This window comes from Bison bison, unplaced genomic scaffold, assembly GCF_000754665.1.
Source record: "Bison bison bison isolate TAMUID 2011002044 unplaced genomic scaffold, Bison_UMD1.0 scf7180017864295, whole genome shotgun sequence".
NCBI classification, from domain to species: domain Eukaryota; kingdom Metazoa; phylum Chordata; class Mammalia; order Artiodactyla; family Bovidae; genus Bison; species Bison bison.
The window spans coordinates 7921078-7948414 of NW_011494867.1; the positions used below are offsets into that span (position 1 = coordinate 7921078).

The 27337-nt window shown below is 44.0% G+C and overlaps 1 protein-coding gene and 1 long non-coding RNA gene across 3 annotated transcripts; both read right to left on the minus strand.

Moving 5' to 3' along the window:
- Positions 1-385: 385 nt before the first annotated feature.
- Positions 386-13795, minus strand: SDR42E1 (short chain dehydrogenase/reductase family 42E, member 1). 2 transcript variants are annotated; one of them, XM_010850803.1, is made up of 3 exons: positions 13730-13795; positions 3637-3729; positions 386-2613 (listed from the first exon to the last, which is right to left on the minus strand). In XM_010850803.1, exons 2-3 carry the CDS (start codon positions 3702-3704, stop codon positions 1500-1502), a joined length of 1182 nt encoding a protein of 393 aa, XP_010849105.1. In that variant the 5' UTR covers positions 3705-3729; positions 13730-13795; the 3' UTR covers positions 386-1499. The 2 variants fall into 2 exon arrangements, with proteins under 2 accessions (XP_010849105.1, XP_010849107.1); XM_010850805.1 differs by lacking the exon at positions 13730-13795 and adding an exon at positions 4669-6579.
- A 2886-nt stretch (positions 13796-16681) lies between these two features.
- LOC104996519 lies at positions 16682-18432 on the minus strand. Its single transcript, XR_826211.1, has 2 exons — positions 18118-18432; positions 16682-17099 (listed from the first exon to the last, which is right to left on the minus strand). It is a non-coding gene; the product is annotated as an uncharacterized LOC104996519 (long non-coding RNA).
- Positions 18433-27337: the final 8905 nt, after the last annotated feature.

Sequence of the window (27337 nt, forward strand, 5' to 3'; positions counted from 1 at the left end):
GGCCCTACAGAGGCTGCAGTTACTTGGTTAAAAGACCATACAAGATATTCATGGTGGCAGATCCTCTGGTATCAAGCTGAGCACTTTTGGGCCTCTTCATCCAGCACCCTCCTCCTACAAATACTCTCAGACCAAATCTAACACGACTTTCCACAGCCATCTGTCCTTACAGCCTAGGAATGCTGTCCTTTCTGTAGCTGGAATCAGAGAATGGGTGAAGACTGTCTTCTCTGCACTTCGGTTCCCATGTGACAGTACAACTTGAATGTCTGCCACAGCAATCCCCGTGGGAGCCCGGACAATGCCACCATTGTTCAGAACATTCTTCACTGGAAGAGGCCTTCAGAGAATGGAAATTCTCCCCAGAAGAAAACCAGTCTATTAGTTGAGAGTTATGTTTTATTTTTTAATTGCAAATGGTATCATTAGCTTGAATATTCTCATCAATCATCAGATTTTTAGCTGTTTCCCAGATTTCAATCTCTCCTTGGAGACCACAACTTTATCAACACTGAATATATTTAAGCACACTTGTTACAGACTCTGAGGGCACATCACAAAGGTATTCCAGAAAGGTCAGTAGCAACAGCACCCTCTGAACAGAATACCCTGAGGAAGAAAACCCTCATAAGGAATGTGTAATAATAATATTAATAAAAATAATGGCTTGTAAGTGTGGTGAGTGGCACTTTATATACCTGGTTCAATTTAACCCTCTAAAGAATCCTGGGAGGTAAGATAAAGGTCTATTCATTTCAATATCAAACATTACCATGTGGTCACACAGGTATAATACCTTTATGTCATGAAGGGCAAAAACTCATTCCTAGAACATACACTGTGACTAGCAACCGCCTCCCCTGCAAAAGTGACCATCTCCTCAGAGGCTTGGGCTGCGGGGAAGTAGCTCAACTTGTTGTTTTTCACACAAGTGCAAGCCTGTTAGCATTTTGCCATTCCCATATCAGTGTTTCAACCTCTGTGAAGTCAATGCAAAACGTATGGAATGAAGATAAGTACATTTTTCGCTTCTGAGAAATTCAAGTAAGACATTTCCCATCTGAGGGAGTTTAGCTCTATGGGTTTTGGAATGACGTCTACTGTCCATGTCTGAAGGAGGAAGACCCAAGGATCCGAATCTCAAACTTATCCTGGTTTCTGTTTTCTCCCTTCAGGATCTGTGCAAGGAGGTAGGAAGTGAAGACTTAATCCAAGAATCAATTTTTTTTTTTTTTTGGCTGTGCTGTGTAGCACATGGGATCTTAATTCTACAACCAGAGATCGAACCCATACCTCCTGCGCTGAAAACTCAGAGTCTTAACCACTGGACAGCCAGGGCGAAGTCCCCCAAGAATCTATTCTTAAGTAGCGACTTGAAGATCCAAAGGTTGACATCAGGTATCTATTCTCTATTTTTAAAACGTGTGTTTCATGAAAACCACCTCAGTATATATAACAACTTCAGTGGTGTACTGTACCACCTCAGTACAGCTCCTCCTTCACATCGACAGGATCACGGAAGGCAGCAGCCACACGAGAACCACTGTAACCACGAGTAAGATCACCAGCCCATCCCAAACAAGACACTTGGAGTCACAACTCCCAGGACGTCTGCCGTGACCATGGGCTTTAAACCACTCGACTGCCTCCTGGAGGTCAAACGGCTGAGCCTCATACCCCAGCTCCTTCCTGGCTTTCTCCAGGCTAAAGTAATGTGTGACGCCAGTTTTGTAAACTTCGGTGCGGGTGAGGAAGGGCTGGAAGTTGTAGAGTCGCCCCAAGATGAAGTGGGTCATCTCTGTCAGGAAAGCGAAGCAATAGATGAGGGTCAGGGGCAGGCGGGTGGACGGGAACTTGTAGCCCAGGCCCTCAACCAGAGGCCGGAAGAACTCAAAGTTGTTCACAGGCCTGCCGTCTGAGATGAAGTAGGGCTGCCCAGCAGCAATGTGGCCCTTGTTGGCTTTCAGGGCCTCTGAGGCCAGGATGTGAGCCTGCACCAAGTTGTCCACGTGGACAAATTCCACCAGACTCTTGGGGTCTCCATACACAAACCTGAACAGGCCCTTCTCTATGTAGCTCACTATCCTGGGGAGGTGCCTCTGTTCTCCAGGCCCGTAGATGCCAGCTGGCCTCAGGGCACAGGTGCTCAAGACCCCACCACCCCTCTCCAGGGCTGTACCATTGGCTGACAGCACCTTCTTCTCAGCGATAGATTTGGTCCGAGAGTAGTGATCAGGATGGAGGTGAAGGGGCAGGTAAGGCAGAGATTCGTCTCCATTTCTGATGACCTGCCCTCCGAAGATGACGTTGAAAGTGCTCGTGTACACTAACCTCGGCACCCCTCTCCTCCTGCATGCCTGGAGGATGTTGTCTGTGCCCCCCACGTTGATTTCTTCAATCAGGCTTCGATTCAGTTGCTCGCGCCCTGACATACCGTAAGATGCGATATGGAACACACAAGCCACGTCGACACCCTGGAAGGCGTTCTCTATGTCAGAGAGACAGCGGATATCTCCTAGTATAAACCGGATGCCTTCTGGAATGGTCTGGGCAGGGCGGCTGATGTCAAACAGAATCACATGGACTCCCAGAAGGTTCAGAGCACAGCCAAGGCTGCAAGAAGAAAGAGTAAAAGTTAGATCAAATCACTATTAAGCTATGCCTTGGAAAAGTACGGCTCAGGCAGTGAAGGGTCTGCCTGCAGTGTGGGAGACCTGGGTTTGATCCCTGGGTTGGGAAGATCCCCTGGAGAAGGAAATGGCAACCCACTCCAGTACTCTTGCCTGGAAAATTCCATAGACTGAGGAGCCTGGTAGGCTACAGTCCATGGGTTCACAAAAAGTCGGACATGACTGAGCGACTTCACTTTCTCTCTTTCTTTGGAAAAGTATATAATTTTCCCAGTCTTCTTGGCTTATCCTGTGAGTTCCTCACTTTACACATTCATTGGTACAAGTTTTACTTATGCAAATATTAAAAAACGAGCATCTTCACATTTATTTAAATTACAGTGAGAGAGGCTTTATCTTCAAAGATGGTGGTGTCCACATATTACATTCCCCCAGCCCCCTGTTCCAGGCATGCATGCATGCTAGGTCACTTCGGTCGTGCCTGACTCTTTGTGACCCCATGGAATGTAGCCCACCAGGCTCCTCGGTCCATGAGATTCTCCAGGCAAGAATACTGGAGTGGGTTGCCATGCCCTCCTCCAAGGAATCTTCCTGACCCAGGGGTCGAACCTGCATCTCCTGCAGCTCCCTGTATTGCAGGCGGATTCTTTACCACTGAGCCACCAGAAAACCCCTCCTCCCCCCATTCTAGCACTCACCATCTATTCTTCAGAATATTTATGAATGATAATGTAACTGTGAAAGAATAGCCATTATTTTAAATTGTTTGTGATATGATTATCTCCCAACCCCGATTCAATGGCTTTATAAAGAATTTTTCTTCAAGTGGAATGTATCTATAGTTCTCAATTTCCTAATCTGAGCAGTGGGCAGCATGGTTCATTCCTGGTCTACACTGTACCAACGAGTAAGAGTCTACACTGCATTAATGTAGGTTGAAAGCTATACTTTTCCCAGCAACTACCGGTAAAATACTTGCATGGACATATTTTACAGATGCACTGACCGGAAACCAAAATAGCCACCTCCTCCTGTAATGAGGACTGTTTCCTTCGGAGATTTGTGGGAATCCATATGTGGCAGTCAAAGATAACTGGACCTATGAAGAAAGTAGGATGCACCACTGTTACTAACCCAACTGCAGAAGCGATGGTCCCCTACTTGGGGTTAATAGACACGAAAAGGCAGTGTGCTCCAGCAGAAAGAAAAGCTAAGACCTGGGTTCCCGTCATGGCTTTGGGACATTAGCTGACTCCTGCCCACCCACCTCGTCACTTCTTGGGCTGCACAACATTTCTGCCCGTGTGTCAGCAGGAACAGTACTAATCTGCTCTGACTGCCTGGCAAGGTCAGTGTGAAGGTTAAATAAGATAATGTAGCTGGGAGAGCTTTGAAAAACCACAAAGCACTCTCCAAATAGAAAGCATTATTCTTAATCCGTGGAAAACACTAGAGGCTTTTTGAAAAGAAGTTGTTCGAATTTGGTACAGAGGGTCATTTTCCGCATCCCCCCACCCCCTCTGAAAAATCAAGGACAGAACTCTGAAGCAAATTTCCAACATCTTTTGTTTAAGACAGCACACTGCAGCATAGTTTAATACGGCTTTTATGTAAAAAAAAAAAAAAGTAGAAAAAGAAGGGAAGGACAAAAAGGTCCTTTATGTAGCAAACCATATTCACCCACCCAGGAAATCTTCTAAGTACTGTGTGTGCTCAATGCCTTTGGGAACCTTGCTTCCCCCTCCCTCCGCATCTATGCTAAAATTATATTCTAATTATTATTTTCTCAAGGCTCCAAGGCACCTTTCTTTCAAAAACAAAGACAAAACAAGCAAAAAGTGGGCCACTCAACTCTTTCCGCTTAAGAAGAAATGGAACAGGAAGCTCGCAGGTCCTCAAATGCATTTAAACACACACACACACACACACACACACGCACACACGCACACACACACACCTTCTCTCATTCAGTCAAGTAAGTGGAGACAACTGAGAAGCGTGGTTAGTTAGGGAGACTGCAAGCAACCAAAGGTGCTACCATTTGGACAGGTTCATCCGAGCTGTTGCTGCATTAAACATCAGAGCTAAAAATAAGCTCGCAGGATTCTGGAGACCGAATGGGAACATGTATAAAAACTGCCTGATGCAGTGTAGGTGCTCCATGGATGTCACTTCTTGAATTTCTTTTCTTTGAGTTCCACAGTCTAAGGATTCAATTTTTCTCTTACATTCCCACACATCATGATAAGGTCTCTCAGAAGTACAGGATTACACAAAGCTTGTCAGATTCTTCTGGATAACTCTACTAAGAAGCTTTGATCACCAGCAAAGCTAATCAGATCATTCGTGCAGAAATCAGTTGGTGTAACAGCTGAAGACAAGATTCAGCAAGTGACTGTCTCCGTGGCTTGAGGGTAAGAAAATTAGGAAAACTGAGCAAAATGATGTGAAGGATGGCTGGAGTCCCAAGGTCTGACTAAGCAGTTGCCATTGTTGTGCTTACAGGAAAATCCATCACGAATGAATGCCCCGGCATCCTCTTAATATGCGACTTTATGTTTCTATTATTTTCTGAGTGCAGGACGCTCCCATTCGGATTTGGACTAGCCAGCCATAAAACTTGCTGCGGTCCATTCTGTCGCTTAACATGATCACATGACTTTGTTATCACTGATGCTGCTTCCAAACACAGAAGGGTGTCAGTCAGTGACACTTCAGCCCAGACTTCTTACTGTCACCACCATGACCTGGTGGCAACCTCCTTCTCTGACTTCCTCTCACTCTTTTGTTGGGACTCTACTCCGCGCTCCAGCCCCCTGAACTTCTCCCTTCTCTTGATAATGCCAAGCTCATCTGTGCTGAGGCCTACGTGCACTCCTTGCTTCACCTCTGTGTGAACCGCTGCCAAGCCAGATGCCTGCCAGGCTGCGTCTTTTTCAATATTTAGGTCTGCTCAAGTGCTCGATGCACAGGGTACTTTCTGAAGAGCTCTCCCTTATCTGAACACTGCTTTGTTTTCTTCATGGCATATTACCTAAATGTATTTGTTTCCTTTCTGACTACTGATCTCCTTCCAGCAGAATCTGGGTGCCATGAGAACCAAAGCCTTCAGCCTTTCTCACTGGCATGTCCCCACCAGACAATCTCGGATGCAGAGGATGCCCATCAAGTATCTGCAGAATTCATGGATGATTTGGAACATGGTGAAATACACCCAATTTAGTAAAATGATGATGGGCACAAATTATGCAGGGCCCGGCCGTGTCCAAGAGTCGTCGCTGTGTATGCCAATCAGTGCTGCCATTTTCATTTAACTTAGCTCCTAAAAAGGAAAGTTCTGGCATGAAAATGACATAAAGCAAAATGTGACAGAATTCCTGCATTCCGGAGCGTATGCTAGAGGAGACAGGCTTCTGCAAATTAAAGTAGAAGGCAAAATGGAGAAACCAAGATTCCTTCAGGGGAGCCTGCACTCTATTCTGCAGACAACAGTCTTTGCAGGTGTCCACGACGGCAGGCTCACTTCAGTCCTTGTCAAAGATTAAGCTTTACCTGGAGGAGGGAGAGACTGCAGGTTGGCAGGAGTCTAGGTGAGGGGTGATGAAGGGGCAGGGCCAGGGTGCTCAGTTGAGATCACCGTGAGGCAGGGGCAGCAGGAGAAGTCTAAGGACGGTGACGCCCTTAAGCAAAACCGCACTTACAGGTTTTAGAACTGTTCTGTTTGGTTACAGGGTTTTCATTAAGAGGATGCCAGAGGGGGGAAAAAAAAGGTTAAGGTATTTTTCTATCTCCACAAGAATTCCCCGATAAGGAAATCAGAAAATGGACAAAGCTTCAAAGAGCCCAGCTAAGAATTTTCCAACAGAAATTCTTTGCAGGGACTTCCCTGGTGGTTCAGTGGTTCAGACTCCGTGCTCCCACTGCGGATGGCTCGGGTTCGACCCCTGATCAGGGAACTAGATCCCACATGCCTCAACTAAGAGTTTGCATGCTGCAACTAAAGACCCTGCAGTGAAAGTAAGTGAATAAATAAATATTTTTTAGGAAAGGAAAAAGAAAAAAGAAATTCTTCCAAATCTCTTCTTGTCCTTTTTTAAAAAATTTTTTATTTTATATTGGAGTATAGCCAGTTAACAACACTGTGATGGTTTCAAGTGCACAGCAAAGTCACTCAGCCATCCACAGACACGTACGTGTTCTTCTCCAAACTCCCCTCCCATCCAGGCTGCCACATAACATTGAACAGAGTTCTCTGTGCTATACAGTAGGTCCTTGTTGGTTATCCATTTCAAATACAGCAGTGTGTATCAATGTCCTTTGTTTTTAAAATTGCACATTCCCATCTAGTCATAAGACTGCAGGCCAGTCCTGGCTCAAGTGCACACTAATCACACCAGGAATGTACAAATTCAAACTATTAATTCTTCCGAGTACCTGTCAGGCCTATTCACGCTATTCCTCATTACCTTCCAGCTAATTCCAGAATTATCTGGGGCAAGAACCTGTGTAATTGACTTGAACTGGAGGGTCAGAGGAGTGGTGACGAGTAAGGAAAGATTAATAAGTTAGCAAGACAAATGGCAATGAGAGAAGCCTATCCACCCGGCTGGTGAAACCTTCATAGATGACCAGCCATTAGTGCTGCCACCCAGAAGCCACCTCCTCCTTTTCCAGCTGCCTGCATCGGTGAGCACAGAAAAAATCGCAGCAAACACATTTCGCAGGAAACCAAAAGAAATTCCCATGAACACTAAGCCATAAAGGAGAAAAGAGGGTCTGCGTGGTTTTCCTTCAAACAGCTGCCTGAGTTTTTATATTTCTTTACTAGTTTCCATCTGATTCTTTCCAGGGCTGGGCACTCAGACCACTGTTTATAATCTCAATTGCTTTAAGGCTCTTCCAAAATGTGGCTTTGTTCAGTAATTGCTTCCTTCTGGGTTGGGGGGGAGGGTCACATTTAATCTGAGTAGTCATTTTAGCTGATACAGGTTATGGTTAAGTACACGATCCAAAAAAAAAACAAGGAATCTTAATTATAAACAAGAAAAAATGAAATTTAAAGTTAGCCTGACCCCTTGATAATACTAAGAACGAGGGTAATAAGGTTGAAATCTCACAGGGAAGTCATGAGAAGAAACTCATAAAAATGACTAGGAGTACTTCAGATTTACAAAGACCTAATTAAATGCAAAGGATCAGTAATAAGAACCTCAGCTTATGCACACAGTTCCTTCATCCCCAGGGTTCAAGAGCATGATGCTACTGACCCTCTGGTATTAAAATGCAACATACAAATCTAGGCACTACTGGAGTATGGCGAGCAGAACTGAAGACAGCTTTCATAAAGATAAAAATTTACTGTATTTACTTTAAAGGAAGATAAAAATATATCCAGGTAGTTTAACCCTATGATGGCGTGTTTTAAATTACTGCCAGGTACTGAATGGAGGCAAAATTAACTGTGTTCTTACTGTACTGAGACCAGGAAAGCGTATTGAGGCTAGAAGGTTTAGAAACGGTGCTGCTCAAATTCCATACATGATCTGAAAGTTATCTGTGTTTAATACAAAGCAGTCAGAGCCATAATGATGAACAAGTAGTTACAGACAATAAGGAGAGTCACCCTGATACAGGTAAAAGGGAAGTGAGGTGTAAAACCTAAAAGGCCAAACACATCTGCGAAGAAAATTAACCGCACAGCATTAAGGGGAAAGTTGACACAATCATGCCAAACAGGGGTATTTGTGCAGTTTTGAGTTTTACTGGCAGTGGCAGGGGAGTTAATTCTATCCCTGATCTTCTTGTCCAGCTACCCACTCAAACTCCTTTTGCCTAGATATTTGTTGCACAAAAGATCCTTGCAGTCTTGCAGTTATTCCTGATACTTATGATATAAGTTAATCACAAAGTTTTATAATCGGTATTTTCCAACTGCTTCCCAAACTATCCATATTAACTCCATGCAAACCTAAGCCATTTCTCTAAGAATGTCAGCAGGAATGAGGAATATTTGACAGATCCTAGACCTGGTCCATTATATGTATTACTGTGGGCAGGAATCCCTTAGAAGAAATGGAGTAGCCATCATGGTCAACAAAAGAGTCCGAAATGCAGTACTTGGATACAATCTCAAAAACGACAGAATGATCTCTGTTTGTTTCCAAGGCAAACCATTCAATATCACAGTAATCCAAGTCTATGCCCCAACCAGTAACGCTGAAGAAGCTGAAGTTGAATGGTTCTATGAAGACCTACAAGACCTTTTAGAACTAACACCCACAAAAGATGTTCTTTTCATTATAGGGTACTGGAATGCAAAAGTAGGAAGTCAAGAAACACCTGGAGTAACAGGCAAATATGGCCTTGGAATACAGAATGAAGCAGGGCAAAGGCTAATAGAGTTTTGCCAAGAGAACTCACTGGTCATAGCAAACACCCTCTTCCAACAACACAAGAGAAGACTCTACACATAGACATCACCAGATGGTCAACACCGAAATCAGACTGATCATATTCTTTGCAGCCAAAGATGGAGAAGCTCTATACAGTCAGCAAAAACAAGACTGGGAGCTGACTGTGGTTCAGATCATGAACTCCTTATTGCCAAATTCAGACTTAAATTGAAGAAAGTAGGGAAAACCACTAGACCATTCAGGTATGACCTATATCAAATCCCTTATGATTATACAGTGGAAGTAAGAAATAGATTTAAGGACCTAGATCTGATAGATAGAGTACCTGATGAACTATGGAATGAGGTTCATGACACTGTACAGGAGACAGGGATCAAGACCATCCCCATGGAAAAGAAATGCAAAAAAGGAAAAATGGCTGTCTGGGGAGGCCTTACAAATAGCTGTGAAAAGAAGAGAAGCGAAAAGCAAAGGAGAAAAGGAAAGATATAAGCATCTGAATGCAAAGTTCCAAAAAATAGCAAGAAGAGATAAGAAAGCCTTCCTCAGAAACCAATGCAAAGAAATAGAGGAAAACAACAGAATGGGAAAGACTAGAGATCTCTTCAAGAAAATTAGAGATACCAAGGGAACATTTCATGCAAAGATGGGCTTGATAAAGGACAACAATGGTATGGACCTAACAGAAGCAGAAGATATTAAGAAGAGGTGGCAGGAATACACAAACGAACTGTATAAAAAAGACCTTCATGACCAAGATAATCACGATGGTGTGATCACTCACCTAGAGCCAGACATCCTGGAATGTGAAGTCAACTGGGCCTTAGAAAGCATCACTATGAACAAAGCTAGTGGAGGTGATGGAATTCCAGTTGAGCTACTTCAAATCCTGAAAGATGATGCTGTGAAAGTGATGCACTCAACATGCCAGCAAATTTGGAAAACTCAGCAGTGGCCACAGGACTGGAAAAGGTCAGTTTTCATTCCAATCCCAAAGAAAGGCAATGCCAAAGGATGTTCAAACTACTACACAATTGCACTCATCTCACACGCTAGCAAAGTAATGCTCAAAATTCTCCAAGCCAGGCTTCAGCAATACGTGAACCGTGAACTTCCAGATGTTCAAGCTGGTTTTAGAAAAGGCAGAGGAACCAGAGATCAAATTGCCAACATCCACTGGATTATCAAAAAAGCAAGAGAGTTCCAGAAAAACATCTATTTCTGCTTTATTGACTATGCCAAAGCCTTTGACTGTGTGGATCACAATAAACTGTGGAAAATTCTGAAAGAGATGGGAATACCAGACCACCTGACCTGCCTCTTGAGAAACCTATATGCAGGTCAGGAAGCAACAGTTAGAACTGGACATGGAACAACAGACTGGTTCCAAATAGGAAAAGGAGTACATCAAGGCTGTATATTGATACCCTGCTTATTTAACTTCTGTGCAGAGTATATCATGAGAAATGCTGGACTGAAAGAAGTACAAGCTGGAATCAAGATTGCCGGGAGAAATATCAATAAACTCAGATATGCAGATATGCAGATGACACCACCCTTATGGCAGAAAGTGAAGAGGAACTAAAAAGCCTCTTGAGGAAAGTGAAAGAGGAGAGTGAAAAAGTTGGCTTAAAGCTCAACATTCAGAAAATGAAGATCATGGCATCTGGTCCCATCACTTCATGGGAAATAGATGGGGAAACAGTGGAAACAGTGTCAGACTTTATTTTTTTGGGCTCCAAAATCACTGCAGATGGTGATTGCAGCCATGAAATTAAAAGATGCTTACTCCTTGGAAGGAAAGTTATGACCAACCTAGACAGCATATTGAAAAGCAGAGACATTACTTTGCCAACGAAGGTCCGTCTAGTCAAGGCTATGGTTTTTCCAGTGGTCATGTATGGATGTGAGAGTTGGACTGTGAAGAAAACTGAGGCCAAAGAATTGATACTTTTGAACTGCTGTGTTGGAGAAGACTCTTTCAAGTCCCTTGGACTGCAAGGAGATCCAACCAGTCCATTCTCAAGGAGATCAGTCCTGGGTGTTCTTTGGAAAGAATGATGCTAAAGCTGAAACTCCAGTACTGTGGCCACCTCACGTGAAGAGTTGACTCATTGAAAAGACTCTGATGCTGGGAGGGATTGCGGGCAGGAGAAGGGGACGACAGAGGATGAGATGGCTGGATGGCGTCACCGACTCGATGGACGTGAGTTTGAATGAACTCCGGGAGTTGGTGATGGACAGGGAGGCCTGGTGTGCTGCAATTCCTGGGGTTGCAGAGTCAGACACGACTGAGCGACTGAACTGAACTGGACAGCAGGGGGCTGTATCTACTGGCACCCAGATGCATCTGATTCTATAGCCTACACGTCACCCACATCAAGCACTCAGGGCTGTGCAGAGTCCCTGACCTGAAGCAGCCAAGTCTATGGTGACCTGAGTCCCATGGGGGCTTTCACAGCTAACACATTCTGCAATGTCAAATGGGCCCTTCCAATTTCCAGAAGGGCAGGCAGGAGGTGCCCCGTCCCCTCCCAAGAGGCAAGAGGTAGTGGGGAGGCAGGGTTAAGCTTTTTAGGTTATAAATCAGAAAATCTGAGTCCTAGACTTGGTTCTCCCATCAATTCCCTGTGTGACCCTGGGAAAGTCACTGAACCTCTCGGATCCTGTTTCCTTCTTGCTAAAAGGAAAATAGCAACTATGTCGGCATTTAGTATTATGGGCAAGGGGCTTAAGGTTTACCACGGAAGCCTCAGAACAGTCTTCTGAGGTAATTATTATCCTCAGCTTTTCTGATATGAGAAAAAGACTCAGAGGTCAAGAATCTTGCCTATATATATCTCTCTCTCCAAAGTAAAGGAAATCACTATCTCCAAAAGGTATCTGCACCCCCATATTCACTGCAGCATTATTCAAATTGCTGAGTCATGGAAACAACCTAAGTGCCCATTAAAGGATGAATGGATAAGGAAAATGTGATGTATACACACACAAACACACACACAGTGGAATACTATTCAGCCACTCAAAAAGGGAAGGAAATCCTACCATTAGTGACAGTACCAATTGACCTTGAGGGCATTATGCTAAGTGAAATATTTGGGGTGATCCCCAAATACTGGGGTGATCCCGATTACACGGAGACTCTAAAAGAGCTGATCTCATAGAAACAAAGAGTAGGACGGCGGTTGCCAGGGGGTGGGGGATGCGGGAAATGAGGAGATGCTGGTCAAAGGGTATAAGCTTCTAGTTACAAGACATAATTGAGTTCTGGGGATCAAATGCACAGCATGGGGGCCATATGTAATATTACCGTATTACAGGCTTGAAAGCTGCTGGGCGAGTAGATCTTTTTTCCCCCTCCCCACTTTGGGACCCTGCAGCTCCCAAGGCCGAACCGCCCAGGGTGAGCCAGGCCCCGCCTTGCTGGCCCAGACGCCAACTCCATGCAGATCTGATCTCAAGACCTCCACCTGGATGCCGCCATCTTCCCGCGTGCCAGGCGAGAGTAGATCTTTCAAGTGTTGACCACACACAAAGAAAACTATCATAATTCTGTGAGGTGATAGAGATGTTAACTGACCTCACTGTGCTTATCATTTCACAATATATATGCGTATCAGGTCACCAAGTTGTGCATCTTAAAATCACACAACGCCGCACGTCATTTTTACCCTAGTCAAGTTGAAAGGAAAAGCATCTAAAACAAACAAAACAAAAAACGGGCCCACAAATTATGCAGGTGACAGAGGCTGAGTTGGAGCAAGGACTTGAAGACAGATCAGAGTAGGAGGACCCAGCTGGGTTGGGAACAACGCAGTGTCATTCGCTTACCACCTTCATAGTTTCCGTCACACCTGCTATCTCTGATACTTTGTTGCTGCTTAGTTGCTAAATGGTGTGTGGCTCTTTGCGACCCCATGGACTGTAGCCCGCCAGGCTCCTCTGTCCATGGTATTTTCCAGACAAGATTACTGGTGTGGGTTGCCATTTCCTACTCTGGGGGCTCTTTCTGGCCCAGGGATCGAACTCGTGTCTTTTGCATTAGCAGGCAGATTCTTTACCACTGAGCCACCAGAGCAGCCCTATCTCTGGTACTAGTACTTACTGTTTTATTTAAAACTCCTTATCTTTTAGCAATAAATACCTTCATTTTAAATGGGAACCTTACACGGCCACTTAAATGGAAAACCAGAATCATCTGTCATCAAGACAAAGTAATCTTTCCCCCACAAAGTGCGATTATAATAAAAAAAAATGTAAATGGAGTCTAGCTTGACACAGATGCCCGTTGAAAGTTCTGAGCTTGGGGCCTGCCATCTTTTTCAAAAAGAAGACGAAAACCAGAAGCTAGCCGGTGCTTGAGACCTTCGCAACGATCCTAGAAAGAGACGCTGAGCCCCGCTGCTTGGAATCCGAGGGGAAGTGGGGTGAACTCAGGTCGGCCATCACTCACGACCGCGCCCCGTACCAGCGGCCACGGGGCTCGTCCCACCTGGGCCGCCACGACAAGCAGGTAGCGGCCGACAAGGTCGTCCTCCGCAGGACCCCGACGCGCGTGCAAGCCCAGGCGTCCCCGCCAGGGTCACACAGGGAATTGATGGGAGAACCAAGTCTAGGACTCAGTCTAGGACCCGCGCCTGGGTCCCGGCGGAGGGGCGACCCTCCCTACCCGGGGCCACTCACAGAGACAGAAGACCACGGCGACGCCGGGATTGCGCGAGGTGGGGCGACTCAGGCCCCTCCCTCTCCCCACCGCCACCCCCGCTCTGCGCCTGAGCCGTCGGACCAGCCTCCTGGAGCCACTTCCGGCCTCTCTAGGATGCTCGGAGGTCTCGGCATATCTATGGTATGCAGGTTTCTCCCACCATCACCTGTGCGACGGTGTGGCGTTCACTTCACGCATCTTCCCGAAGTGCCCAAACCGTGTGTTCCAGCTTCGCGGGAGCCCTTTCAGGGCATATCGGTTATGAAAAGTGAAGTGGTGAAAGTGAAGTCGCTCAGTTGTGTCCGACTCTTTGCGACCCCATGGACTGTAGCCTATCAGGCTCCTCCGTCCATGGGATTTTCCAGGCAAGAGTGCTGGAGTGGATTGCCACTTCCTTCTCCAGGGGATCTTCCCAACCCAGGAATCGAACGCGGGTCTCCCGCATTACAGGCAGACGCTTTACCGTCTGAGCCATCGTCGGCTATAACCACCTCCAATTTAGACTTCCGTTTCCGTCTTTGTGTACCTTCAACGTTGAGCAGGACTTCCCTGTAGCTCAAACGGTAAAGAATCTGCCTGCGATGCAGGAGACTGGGATTCGATCCCTGGGTTGTGAAGCTCCTATGGAGCAGGGAATGGGAATCCACTCCAATGGTCTTGCCTGGAGAATTCCATGGACAGAGAAGCCTGGCAGGCTACGGTCTGTGGGATGGCAAAGAGTCGGACACGACTGAGTGACTAACGCACACACAATGTTGAGCATAGGCAGTGCTTGATAAATAGGAGGTGCTTAGCTCATTTATTGCTTCGATGGATGAATGGATGTGTGGGTGTCTGGATGGATAGATGGATGGGTGAACGGGTAGATGGGTGGGTGATGGATGGATGAGGCTCTCTATGCTCCTGAGTATTCACTTGCCATGTATCTTTTCAAATCTGTCTCTGAGTTTCCATATTTATGTATATTTTCCTGTGTCCCCAGTTTCCCCTATTTTTACAGTTCCACTTCTGATCAATGAGCGAGCAATGATGCGAAGACTAACTTTGTTGCTGGCATATTGAGGGCAGCATTTTAACAGTATCATCGTTTAGGATTTGAAACAGCTCAACTGGAATTCCATCATTTCCACTAGCTTTGTTCCTAGTGATGCTTCCTAAGGCCCACTTGACTTTGCACTTGAAGCACAAGCTGGAATCAAGATTGCTGGAAGAAGTATCAAAAACCTCAGATACGCAGATGACACCACCCTTATGGCACAAAGTGAAGAGAAACTGAAGAGCCTCTTGAAAGTGAAAGAGGAGAGTGAAAAAGTTGGCTTGAAACTCAACATTCAACAAACTAAGATCATGGCATCCAGTCCCATCACTTCATGGCAAATAGATGGGGAAACAATGGAAACAGTGACAGACTTTATTTTCTTGGGCTCCAAAGTCACTGCAGTGGTGACTGCAGCCATGAAATTAGAAGAATTTCTCCTTAGGAAAAAAGCTATGACCAACCTAAACAGCACGTTAAAGAGCAGAGACATTACTTTGCTGACAAAGGTCTGTCTAGTCAAAGCTATGATTTTTCCAGTAGTCATGTATGGATGTGAGAGTTGAACTGTAAAGAAAGTTGAGCATCGAAGAGTTAATGCTTTTGAACTGTGGTGTTGGAGAAGACTCTTGAGAGCCCCTTGGACTACAAGGAGATCCAACCAGTCAATCCTAAAGGAAATCAGTCCTGAGTGTTCACTGGAAGGACTGATGCTGAAGCTGAAACTCCAATATTTTGGCCACCTGATGCAAAGAACTGATTCCTTGGAAAGGACCCTGATGCTGGAAAAGATTGAAGGCTGGAAGAGAAGGGGACGACAGAGGATGAGATGGTTGGATGGCATCACTGACTCAATGGACATAAGTTTGAGCAAGCTCCCGGAGTTGGTGATGGACAGGGAGGTCTTTCATGCTGCAGTCCATGGGGTTACAAAGAGTCAGACACGACTGAGTGACTGAACTGAATTGAACCTTTGCTGCTGAAGTAACCAAAGACTTTAAAGCCATATAGAAAGGAATGTTGACATCCTTATTCAAAGGTGTCCTGGGGAGGCCCATCTTTTTCTCCTCATCACAAGTTTGGTTCCATGGAAACCTGCAGGCTCTGTGTACAAACACACACACACACACACACACACACACACACACACGACTTGACCCCTGGCTGGAGAAGACTTCATTTTGATGGCTCAAAGGATAGGAGTTTTGACTTCATACACTGCTGTTGCCACATGCAGACTCCAATAAGCTCATATGACGTAAGTCATTTACTGCTAAATTTTCACTGAGAACACAGAGTCACAAAGAAAACCTCAAGCCCAGGGATATAAACATTAATGAAAGCCATAGGAAGAAAGCCGAGTCCCCAGCGTTGGCCTCTTGAATCGTTCCTCTCTGATCCTATCTGTCTTGTCCTCAAGTGTGATCCAGCCATAAGTCTTAGGAGACTGAGATATGGTTGTAGCAAGCAGTCTTAAGACACAGCTTTTCTCTGCCTTCCTAGCATGCATAAAGATTAGAGGAGGAGAAGAGGAAGGCTAGTGAGGTGACTGGCAATATGTTCTTGGGACCAGTAGCCAAGGAAGAAAATATCCCTCTGAGGATGCAGTATGTACGACAGACATTCTTTGGGGAAATTCATCTCTAAGAGATGCCCAGGTTTACTGCCTGTTGATAACCCATAAGAAGAAATGTGGCAAATTTAAATGTTAATATCATCGTGCCACCAAGGACTCTTTTAAAGTCTAAGCACTTATGTTTTAAGGGAAAATCATAAACTTTACAATTGCTTCCTTAGTTTCTACCCACTGCAATTTAGTGAGTTGATTTTATAAAGGTCTGAACAAGAATTTTAAGATAAAAATGACCAGGAAAAAAATTGACCTCAGTATTAATTTACATGTCAATCCTTTTTGAACAATTTTTTCCCCTAATATATATCCAGAGAGTGGATACATTTCAGAAAAACCAGTTTACAGTTATCATTCTTCACAGATGTCCAACAATTTATACTATTAGCTCATCAGATTCACAGAAATTGTATCCATTAAGATTCTTTCAAGTAGTAGAGAATTTTGGTGTTGTTGTTTAGTAACTAAGTCGTGTCCGACTCTTTTGTGATCCCATGGACTGTAGCCCGCCAGGTTCCTCTGTCCTTGGTATTCCACAGGTAAGAATACTGGAGCGGGTTGCCATTTCCTTCTCCAGGGAATCTTCCTGACCCAGGGATCGAATCCGCGTCTCTGGCATCTCCTGCATTGGCAGGCGAATCTTTACCACTGAGCCACCAGGGAGGCGCAGTAGAGAATAGCTCTAGCAAATATAAGTGAAAAAAATGTCAACTTTTAGAATCTCAAAAAGAGTTCAATAATTTATGCATGTATGATAAGAAGTGCTAGCTTCTATAATAGATAAATCCTGATATCTCAGTGGTTTAATGCAATAAAAGTTTCTTTTTCATTCTCATCATAGTTCAGTTAGTCTGCAGGGGAGAGTGGCTCTCCTGCACACAATCACCAGGGCCCCAGCCTTCTTTCATTGGTTATGTTTTTTCATTTGTATTCAACATGTGTCCGCCAAGGTCACTGTAGAAAGGGAAGCAAGACCTTGGCTTTCCCTAGCACCCCTGTTTAAAGTAGGTCCCCTGCAACCCTTGAAATTCTCCAATCATTTCAAAGCACTTAGCTTATCTGAAATTATCTTGTACAGTACTATCATGAATGCTCTGTGAGGCCAGAGACCTGCTTTATCGAACTAGTATATCTCTACTGCTTGTTAGAGTATCTGGCATAGAGAGAATTTGAAAAGAACTGCTGAATGAATGAGCAAGTGAGTGAATGTCCCAACTCTGGTTGTCTGTTCAAAACCAGATTTGTGGATGCGACCTTCTTTTGACCCTGGTTGGGTCAGAAATCACCTCTAATGTAGTAGAGGTGGCAAGGGGGTATAAGCTATGGGGATACAGCTATGGCAAGTGGGTTAAGAGCAACTATTAATAGCCTATCACTAAAATCCAGGGCAGTTTCTAGAAGAGGAAAATCACTGTGAGCCTGGAAGTTACCCTCTACCTTGCTACCCCAAGGTGTGAAGGCAGCCACATCAACATCACTGGGAGCTTATTCAAAATGCAGATCTTGGATTCCACTCCAAAACAAGAATCTGCAAAGGTCTTGTGAAATTTGGAAGTCCCCAGGGAATTCCTATGACCAATAAAGACTGAGAGACGCTGCCCTAAAAGGTTTTTATCACTACGACTCTCCGATGTGGGTAAGAGATTCCTAACAGTAGTCTCTTGCTACACCTGGAACCCAGGTAAGATTTAGTGACTTACCCAAGGTCACAGAACTAGTAATTGGCAGAGCTGGGGTTAAAAGGCAAGGCTTCAGGCTCCAAATCCCACTCCACTCCATGCTTATCCCACCATGCTGCTCTATCTCCTGGATAAACCTATTTCCTTCCACTAATGAGAAAGATTCAAAAGGGAGAAATAAATGGGAAAAAAATAGAGTTACATTTAAATGCTGGTTAATGGTTTCAAGAATTGATTTGTTTTAGAAAAGGAAACAGGCATTTATTGCTTACAGTGCATTCAATACACCGTTTTCCCCATTACATATTAAAGAACTCTCCAAGTAACAAAAGGGATATTTATATTTCATTTACTCAGCAATTAGGCATCTTAACATTCTTTTATAAGCATTTGTAGCACTTATTCAGAATTACCAATATCCTATCTGGGTCAATGGTTTTTCTTTTCCCTTCTTGGATTAAGTTGTTTACATAGCACTGATTAAAACTACATGTTATTTTGAGTATCTTGGCCAAGGGCTTTCTGCTCAGGGCTCAAGCATTTGAAGCTTTCTTATTAGAACACAAAAGACCCCCAGAGATAGTGAAGCTTGCCTTCGCCACTTTTGTTCTTTACTGTTTCCAAAGATTGAAGAATGTAGATACCAACCATGTTAATCAGCTTGCAAATCATAGAAATCTATCCTAGCATGGGTAAATCAAAGGAATAAATGATTGGCTGCTATAGCTTGAAGCTCAGAAGTTGGATCTAGCTTCAGAGTCTTAAACATCATCAGAGTTCCATCTCCCCGTCTCTCAGCTCCCCTTGCTCCCGTTTGACCAGTTCTCTTCCTGTGGCTTATTTAACTTACATGCAGAGTACATCATGCAAAATGCCAGGCTGGATGAGTCACAAGTTAGAATCAAGATTGCCAGGAGAAATATCAGCAACCTCATATAGGCAGATGATACCACCCTTATGGCAAATTGAAGAGGAACTAAAGAGCCTCTTGATGAAAGTGAAAGAGGAGAGTGAGAAAGCTGGCTTAAAACTCAACGTGTAAAAATTAAGATCATGGCATCTGATCCCATCACTTCATGGCAAATAGAAGGGGAAAAAGTGGAAGTGGTGACAGATGTTCTTTTCTTGGGCTCCAAAATCACTGTGGACAATGATGGCAACCATGAAATTAAAAGACACTTGCTCCTTGGAAGGAAAACTATGACAAACCTAGACAGCGTGTTAAAAAGCAGAGACATCACTTTGCTGACAAAGGTCTGGATAGTCAAAGCTATGGTTTTTCCAGTAGTCATGTACGGATGTGAGAGTTGGACCATAAAGAAGGCTGAGCACCACAGAATTGATCCTTTTGAACTGTGGTGTTCGAGAAGACTCTTGAGAGCCCCTTGGACTATAGGGGGATCAAACCAGTCAACCCTAAAGGAAATCAGTCCTGAATATTCATTGGAAGGAATGATGCTGAAGGTGAAGCTCTAATATTTTGGTCACTTGATGTGAAGAACTGAGTCATTGAAAAAGACCCCGATGCTGGGAAAGATTGAAGGAAGGAGGAGAAGAGGATAATAGAAGATGAGATGGTTGGATGGTATCACCGAATTGATGGACATGAGTTTGAGCAAGCTCTGGGAGTTGGTGATGGACAGGGAAGCCTCGTGTGCTGCAGTCAATGGGGTTGCAAAGAGTCAGATGTGACTTAACGACTGAACAACAATAAGAACTATGAATGAGATGCCCAACCTGTGCAAACCAGCATTGTCGACTTGCTCCTTAGGGCCACAGAAAAAGGATCGTTATGGCAATACGAACTCGGAAAGACAGATGCATCTTCCCTCCCCTCCAGAAGGACAGGCTCTAATAGTTGCAGCTCATGGGTCCTGGAGCGTGTGGGCTTCAGTAGTTATGGAGCTTGGGCTCAGTTGTTCCTGGTGTGTGGAATCTTCCTGGACTAGGAATGAAACCTGTGTCCCCTACTTTGGGAGGCAGATTCTTATCTATTGCACCACCAGAGAAGTCCTAGACCTGCTTCTTTTGAATTCCCTTTAGGAAATAAAGCACAAACCCCATCAATATTTCCTTATTCTATGTGGGGAGTCCTCTTAGGAGCGGGTGACATACCTCAGAATAGACTTTGCTAGGAATTCCGGTGATTGGATTGTGGGAGAAACACCATGTTCTAGCTTGAGTTTCTGCAGAAGCAGATCTTGAGGCAAGGATTCAAGTGCAAGTCATTCGTTTGGAAAGTGATCCCAGGAACTACCAGTAGGCATTTTGAGGGGTGTGGTGGTGATAAAATATAGTAACAGTTGCATACTTCTGTGAATACTGAAAACCACTGATTTATGTACTTTAAATGGGTGAGTTGTATAATCTGTGAATTATATCTCAATAAAACTGTTACTCAACTACAATAAATGCCATTTCGTCATTTCAACATGGAGTGAAAGAGGACCAGATGTCCTTTCACCCTGGACATGCCCACAAAAATGTGCCATGGGTGGCAAAATCAATACAGGTTTAGGAGCCACTGCCTTAGAAAAATAAAAATGATTCTCTTTCTCCACCATCTCTATAGTTTTTCCCGGGGGCACTCCTCTCCCTGCCCTCTTTCTCAGGGCAAAGAAAAAAGTACAAACCTGGAGGGAAAGAGGTTTGAATAATAAGTGGTTTTCAATTAGCTGCATTGAAAACTGAGAGTTGACTTGTATTAATTTTCATGATCAAATTACTTCATTTTGTCTCTCTTCTAACTGCGAGGGTAATTTTATGCCAGGATTATTTCAGTCATTCTAATTATGCTTGCATCAATATTTAGTGGGTGTTTACCTAACCCATAGCACACCCAAATGTTCTCTTCCCTCAGAGACCGTGGTAGCACGATGTAATATGAATAGGTGGTGCACAGGACCGAGATTAAGTTCCTTTTATTTCTCCATCTTTGTTTGTAAGGAACATTCAGGTGGCGTTTCTTGAAAAGCAACGTATATGCTATTCAGATGCATCTATAAAACCAAAGGCAAGTGTTGTGAATGCTGTGAGTTCATGACATGATATTAAATGCAATTCTCACAAAGATGTTTCATTAAAGGTTCAGTTATATAAGACAAATCAAAATTTACCATTTGTTTAGATTTTTCTTTTTGTAAAGAAGCTTCGCATTCTTGTTGTCATGCATTTGAATTACTCTGTCACAGACAGAATTGCTTACCCTAAAATTTTCATACAGAATCCCTTCTCCTTAACACTCTGTATTTATGTTCTTCTCTGTCTTCTCACTCCCCTTCATCCTTTCCTCTCCATTTTCTTTCTTCAGAAACTGCATTTTCTTCCCACCTCCTAACTGAGTTAAAACCTAAGACTGAATCTTGTCTTTTTTTTCTTTCATGCCTACATCCTTCACTTAAAAGAACACTTCATTTCTCTTGGTTTCAGTTCTGAACCCTGAGCTGACGTTTCCCAAATATACATGAACAGGCACTGGGATGTATTTATGGGAATGGTCCATTTATCTTAACCTGATATCCAGAAGTGAATCCCTCATCTCCAGCAACACCTGACATTGGCCGGACCATTTCCATACTTCGTTTTTCCCCCTTCATTTTCATTTAAGTTTAATTTTGCCTTGCAAAGTCTCTTGGCCTCATTCTCTCTTTCCATTTCTTCTATGTTCACTGTTTTCCTGATGGCTTCCTAACCAGAGGAACACTCCAGCGGGTCAGCAAGCTAACCTTGGTGGTCTGCAAGATCTGATCATCTCCATTCTGAAGCTGCCTGCCTTCTTCCTTCCTTCACTCCCAGGATCCAAAGACACCTGACCCCTGCATCACTCCCCTAAGTCCTGTGAAACGAGACGAAGCTGAGAGAGAGCCTTCCGTAAGAGAGAAGGACATGAAATGGAGCAATACAGGGGAGGATGTTGGGGACCAAAGGCACGATGTGGACCACAGGGTGTTGAGAATCTGGAAGATTCAGAGAATATACCAGGAGAAAGGCTTCCTGCCTATCCCTGAGATCGCCCTGTGGAATGACCTGCCATTCATTCTTTCAGAAGCATCTTATTTAACTAAGTGTTCTCAGAATTGGGTAAATCAAAAGAGTGTTCATTTCAACACAAATGCAATCTTGTGAACACAGTCTTATCATGTGTCTTAACTATCTCTTAAAACAACTCTGTAAGTGAAGATTTACCTCATTTAACTTATGGAAAATATTCAACGTATCACAAGCATTCCACATGATGAAATCAATCAGGCAGATCAAAGTATTTGAATTCTTTCTGAGTTATATGCCCCAAATTACATTTAATGATCATCTGTTAGGGAAAAAATGAGTTTGTATTTCAGTTTGAATAAACATAACAACATTCTCATGACAACTGTTTAATTTTTGGTAGAGAGAAAGAGTAGACAGATTGTAGCCCTTGTTGTTGCCATGAGTTTGTTACTTAGGCTTTCATGAGAAAATTTGCAGCATATTGAGGGGGAGGGAGGTGGGAGCAGGGTCACTGAGCAGGAGACTTTGAAGAAGGAATTATAGAAGGAGAGTGAAATAAGCAAATGGACAAAAGTATTCCTGGCAGAGGGAAGAGCCAAAGTGAGGCTTCAAGGCAAGGTCCAGCCTGTGTGTTTGAGGAGTTGACAAGGGGGCCCTTGTGACTAGAATGGAATGAATAAGGGAACAGAAGTCAGAGATCAAAAACAACAAGAGCCGGGTAATCTAGCCTGGAGCCATCTAGAGATTCTGGTTTTTACCCAAGTTTTCAGCAGATGAGTGATGTGATAGCACTAAGGTTATGAAAGGGTTTCTGCAGTGCTTGGTTGAGAACAGACTATAGGGAGACAAGGGTGGGACCAGACATCCAGGAAGGAGGTGATGGTCACTTGGACCAGATGAGTAGAAGCATAGTTGTCAGGTAGTGGGTAAATTTTAAAGGCATATCCCACAAGATTGTTGATGGATGGGCAGTGGGTTGAGTCAGGAAGCATCACTACGAACAAAGCTAATGGAGATGATGGAATTCCAGTTGAGCTCTTTCAACTCCTAAAAGAAGATGCTGTGAAAGTGCTTCACTCAACATGCCAGCAAATTTGGAAAACTCAGTAGTGACCACAGGACTGGAAAAGGTCAATTTTCGTTCCAATCCCAAAGAAGGCAATGCCAAAGAATGCTCAAACTACCACACAATTGCACTCATCTCACACGCTAGTAAAGTAATGCTTAAAATTCTCCAAGCCAGGCTTCAGCAATATGTGAACCATGAACTTCCAGATGTTCAAGCTGGATTTAGAAAAGGCAGAGGAACCAGAGATCAAATTGCCAACATCCGCTGGACCATTGAAAAAGCAAGAGAGTTCCAGAAAAACATCTATTTATGCTTTATTGACTATGCCAAAGCCTTTGACTGTGTGGATCACAACAGACTGTGGAAAATTCTTGAAGATTTGGGAATACCAGACTACGTTACCTGCCTCTTGAGAAACCTGTATGCAGGCCAAGAAGCAACAGTTAGAACTGGACATGGAACAACAGACTGGTTCCAAATCAGGAAAGGAGTATGTCAAGGCTGAATATTGTCACTCTGCTTATTTAACTTATATGCAGAGTACATCATAAAAAATGCTGGGCTGGATGAAGCACAAGCTGGAATCAAGATTTCTGGGAGAAATATCCATAACCTCAGATATGGAAATGACACCACCCTCATGGCAGAAAGTGAAGAAGAACTAAAGAGCCTCTTGATGAAAGTAGAAGAGGAGAGTGAAAAAGTGGCTTAAAATAACATTCAGAAATCTAAGATCATGGCATCTGGTCCCATCACTTCATGGGAAATAGATGGAGAAACAGTGGAAACAGTGTCAGACTTTATTTTGGGGGGCTCCAAAATCACTGCAGATGGTGATTGCAGCCATGAAATTAAAAGACGCTTGCTCCTTGGAAGAAAAGTTATGACCAACCTAGACAGCATATTGAAAAGCAGAGACATTACTTTGCCAACAAAAGTCCATCTAGTCAAAACCATGGTTTTCCCAGTAGTCATGTATGGATGTGAGAGTTGAACTATAAGGAAAGCTGAGCGCTGAAGAATTGATGCTTTTGAACTATGGTGTTGGAGAAGACTCTTGAGAGTCCCTTGGACTGCAGGAAGATCCAACCAGTCAATCCTAAAGGAAATCAGTCCTGAGTATTCATTGGAAGGACTGATGCTGAAGCTGAAACTCCAATACTTTGTCCACCTGATGCAAAGAACTGACTCATTGGAAAAGACCCTGATGCTGTGAAAGATCGAAGGCTGGAGGAGAAGGGGACGACAGATGATGAGATGGTTGGATGGCATCACTGACTCAATGGACATGAGTTTGAGCAAACTCCGGGAGTCGGTGATGGACAGGGAAGCCTGGCATGCTGCAGTCCATGGGGTCGCAAAGAGTCGGACACAACTGAGCGACTGAACTGACTGAGTCAGAGATCAGAGTGAAGGGAAGTTCAGTGCTGTGCCACTGGAAGGGTGGCCTTGCCCTCACTGAGATGGGGAAGGATGTGGTTAAGCAAGTTTGGGACATGTAAATTGGGGCATTAGAGTGAGCTGTGAGCAGAGAGTTCTGCAGGATGGAAGGAGGAGGAGTGCGAGTCCATGGGACAGGAAGGGAAGGAGGAAGAGGAGGGGGTTACACAGAGTGCGAGAAGCTCAAAGGAGCATCCATGAGGTCGGTGACACTCACTGAGGTGATGGTGGGAGGACGCCTAGGCCCCTGTTAGTAGGTACAGTTCCCTCTACCGTTGCACAGACTTAGGTGATTGTGTTAGTTTCCTGGGTCTTCCATAATAAATGACCAGAAACTAGGTGGCTGTGTTGTTGTTGTTCAGTCACTCAGTCATGTGTGACCCTTTGTGACCCCATGAATTGCAGCACGCCAGGCTTTCCCATCCTTCACTATCTCCCAGAGTTTGCTCAAATTCATGTCCATTGAGTTGATGATGCCGTCCAACCTTCTTTATGGTCCAACTCTCACATCCACACATGACTACCTGAAAAACCACAGCTTTGACTGTTTGGCAAAGTGATGTCTCTGCTTTTTAGTACACTGTCTAGGTTGGTCATAGCTTTTCTTCCAAGGAGCAACCATCTTTTAATTTCGTGGCTGAAGTCGCTGTCCACAGTGTTTTGGGAGCCCAACAAAATAAAGTCTGTCACTGTTTCTATTTTCCCCCCGTCTATTTGCTATGAAGTGATGGGATCAGAAGCCATGATCTTAGTTTTTTTAACATTGAGTTTTAAGCCAGCTTTTTCACTCTCTATTGCTTCAGTTGGTGGCTTAAGCAAGAGACATTTGTTCTCTTACAGTTCAGAAGACTAGAAGCCCTAATTCAAGGTATGGGCAGAGCTGTGCTCCCTCTGAAGGCTCTAGGGGAGGAACTTCGTTGTCTCTCCCAGCTTCTGGTGGCTCCAGGTATTCCCTGGCTGTGGCACCATAACTCCAGTTTCTGCCTCCATCTTCCCAGGGTATTCAACCCATCTCCCTCGGTCTCTGTTCTGTGTCTTACACAGATGCCTGTCATGGGAATTAGGGGTTGTCTTAATCCCGAATGATCTTATCTAGAGATCCTTATGTTAATTACATATGCAAAGACCCCCTCCCCTCCAATAATGTCACCTTCACGGGTTCGTGGATTTAGGACCTGAACATATGCTAACGATTCACTCCACTACAGTGGTAGAATTTTTCCTCCATCCTGTCCATCTCTCCTACCTGAACTCCAAAGCCACTGAAGGTAGAAGGAAGTTCAATACAGTTGACTTTACTGCTTTCAGTTTTGTTTTGCAAATAGAAAAGAGAGGTTGGGTTTCACATTGAATTCAAAATGATAGAGAGAAGCAATGACTTAGAAGAAGCAGAAGGAACAGTGAGAAGATAGGTCCTTAGGATCTTGGAGAAATCTTGGTGAGGCTTTGACTTCCCCAGGCTGTGGGACTGGGAATTTGAGACAGTCTTATCTGGATCCCAAAGTTTAAGAAGTTCCAACTGATATCTGGATGATAAGGGCATGAAATATGATCACATTATATATTTTACTTTGTGATCTGCTCTCTGTGCTCAAAAATATTGCAAACCTTTCCTCAAGACATTAAATATTCTCCAACAACACAATTTTAATGGCTGTATAGCAGTCCATCAAATGAAAGTGCCGTAATTTATATAACATATCCTTTATGGTAAGCCATTTAGAATGTTTCTGCATTTAACACATGATAAATAACACTGAAATGAACAACTTTCTCTGTAAATTATTGTGCACCTCTTTGATTATTTTCAAATGGTCTCATTTTAAATAACCATGAACACTTCTGCGATAACAATTTCTGCTCATTGTTTTCTTTATGAACTAAAACTTTTCCTTCAGGCAAAAAAAAAGGAAAAGAAGTTCCTGGAACATCTGGCTTATGGTATAATTTACTTTTGGCATTCAGCTGTGCTCTCAAATTTTGAAATGTCTTCCTTCTAACAGATTCATCAGAGATTTAATCTCCCTTCTGGAGATACAGATGTCAGCATGTCTCCTGTGAACCTTCAGCCTGGGAGCCATGACCGTAGGAAAGAGCCCACACCAAGTGGTGCATTGGTTGCCTGTGGCTCCTATTTTTCAATTTGTAAATTCCAAGAAGGGACAGGAAGTGAAAAAATCTATTGCAAGAGTTTTTGCTGAAGTCAAAAAGATTTTTGTATAATGGCTGCCATAAAAGTCTCTAATATGCCAGGTCATTTACACATAGATTATAACCAATATGAGGTACAAATTATTATCCCACTATTGATGAGCACCACCGTTCGAAGGCATCAGATTCTTCAGAGTCTCTTGGATTGCAAGGAGATCCAACCAGTCAATCCTAAAGGAAATCAACTGTGAATATTCACTGGAAGGACTGATGCTAAAGCTGAAACTCCAATACTTTGGCCACCTGATGTGAAGAGTCAACTCATTGGAAAAGACCCTGATGCTGGGAAAGACTGAAGGTGGGAGGAGAAGGGGATGACAGAGGAGGAGATGGTCGGATGGCATCACCAACTCAATGGACATGAGTTTGAGCAAACTCCGGGAGTTGGTGATGGACAGGGAGGCCTGGTGTGCTGAAGTCCATGGGGTCGCAAAGAGTCGGACAGGACTGAGCAAATGAACAATTGGTGAGCAGCCTGTGGCTCAGACAAGACAGGGCAGTTCATGCAATCCAGGAAGTAACAGAGCTGGA

Excerpts from the sequence above, each read along its gene's own strand:
- SDR42E1 (XM_010850803.1), bottom strand. The coding sequence starts at position 3,704 with ATGGATTCCCACAAATCTCCGAAGGAAACAGTCCTCATTACAGGAGGA. Across the intron at positions 2,614-3,636 it reads GGTGGCTATTTTGGTTTCCG|CCTTGGCTGTGCTCTGAACC; the intron begins GTCAGTGCATCT and ends TTCTTCTTGCAG.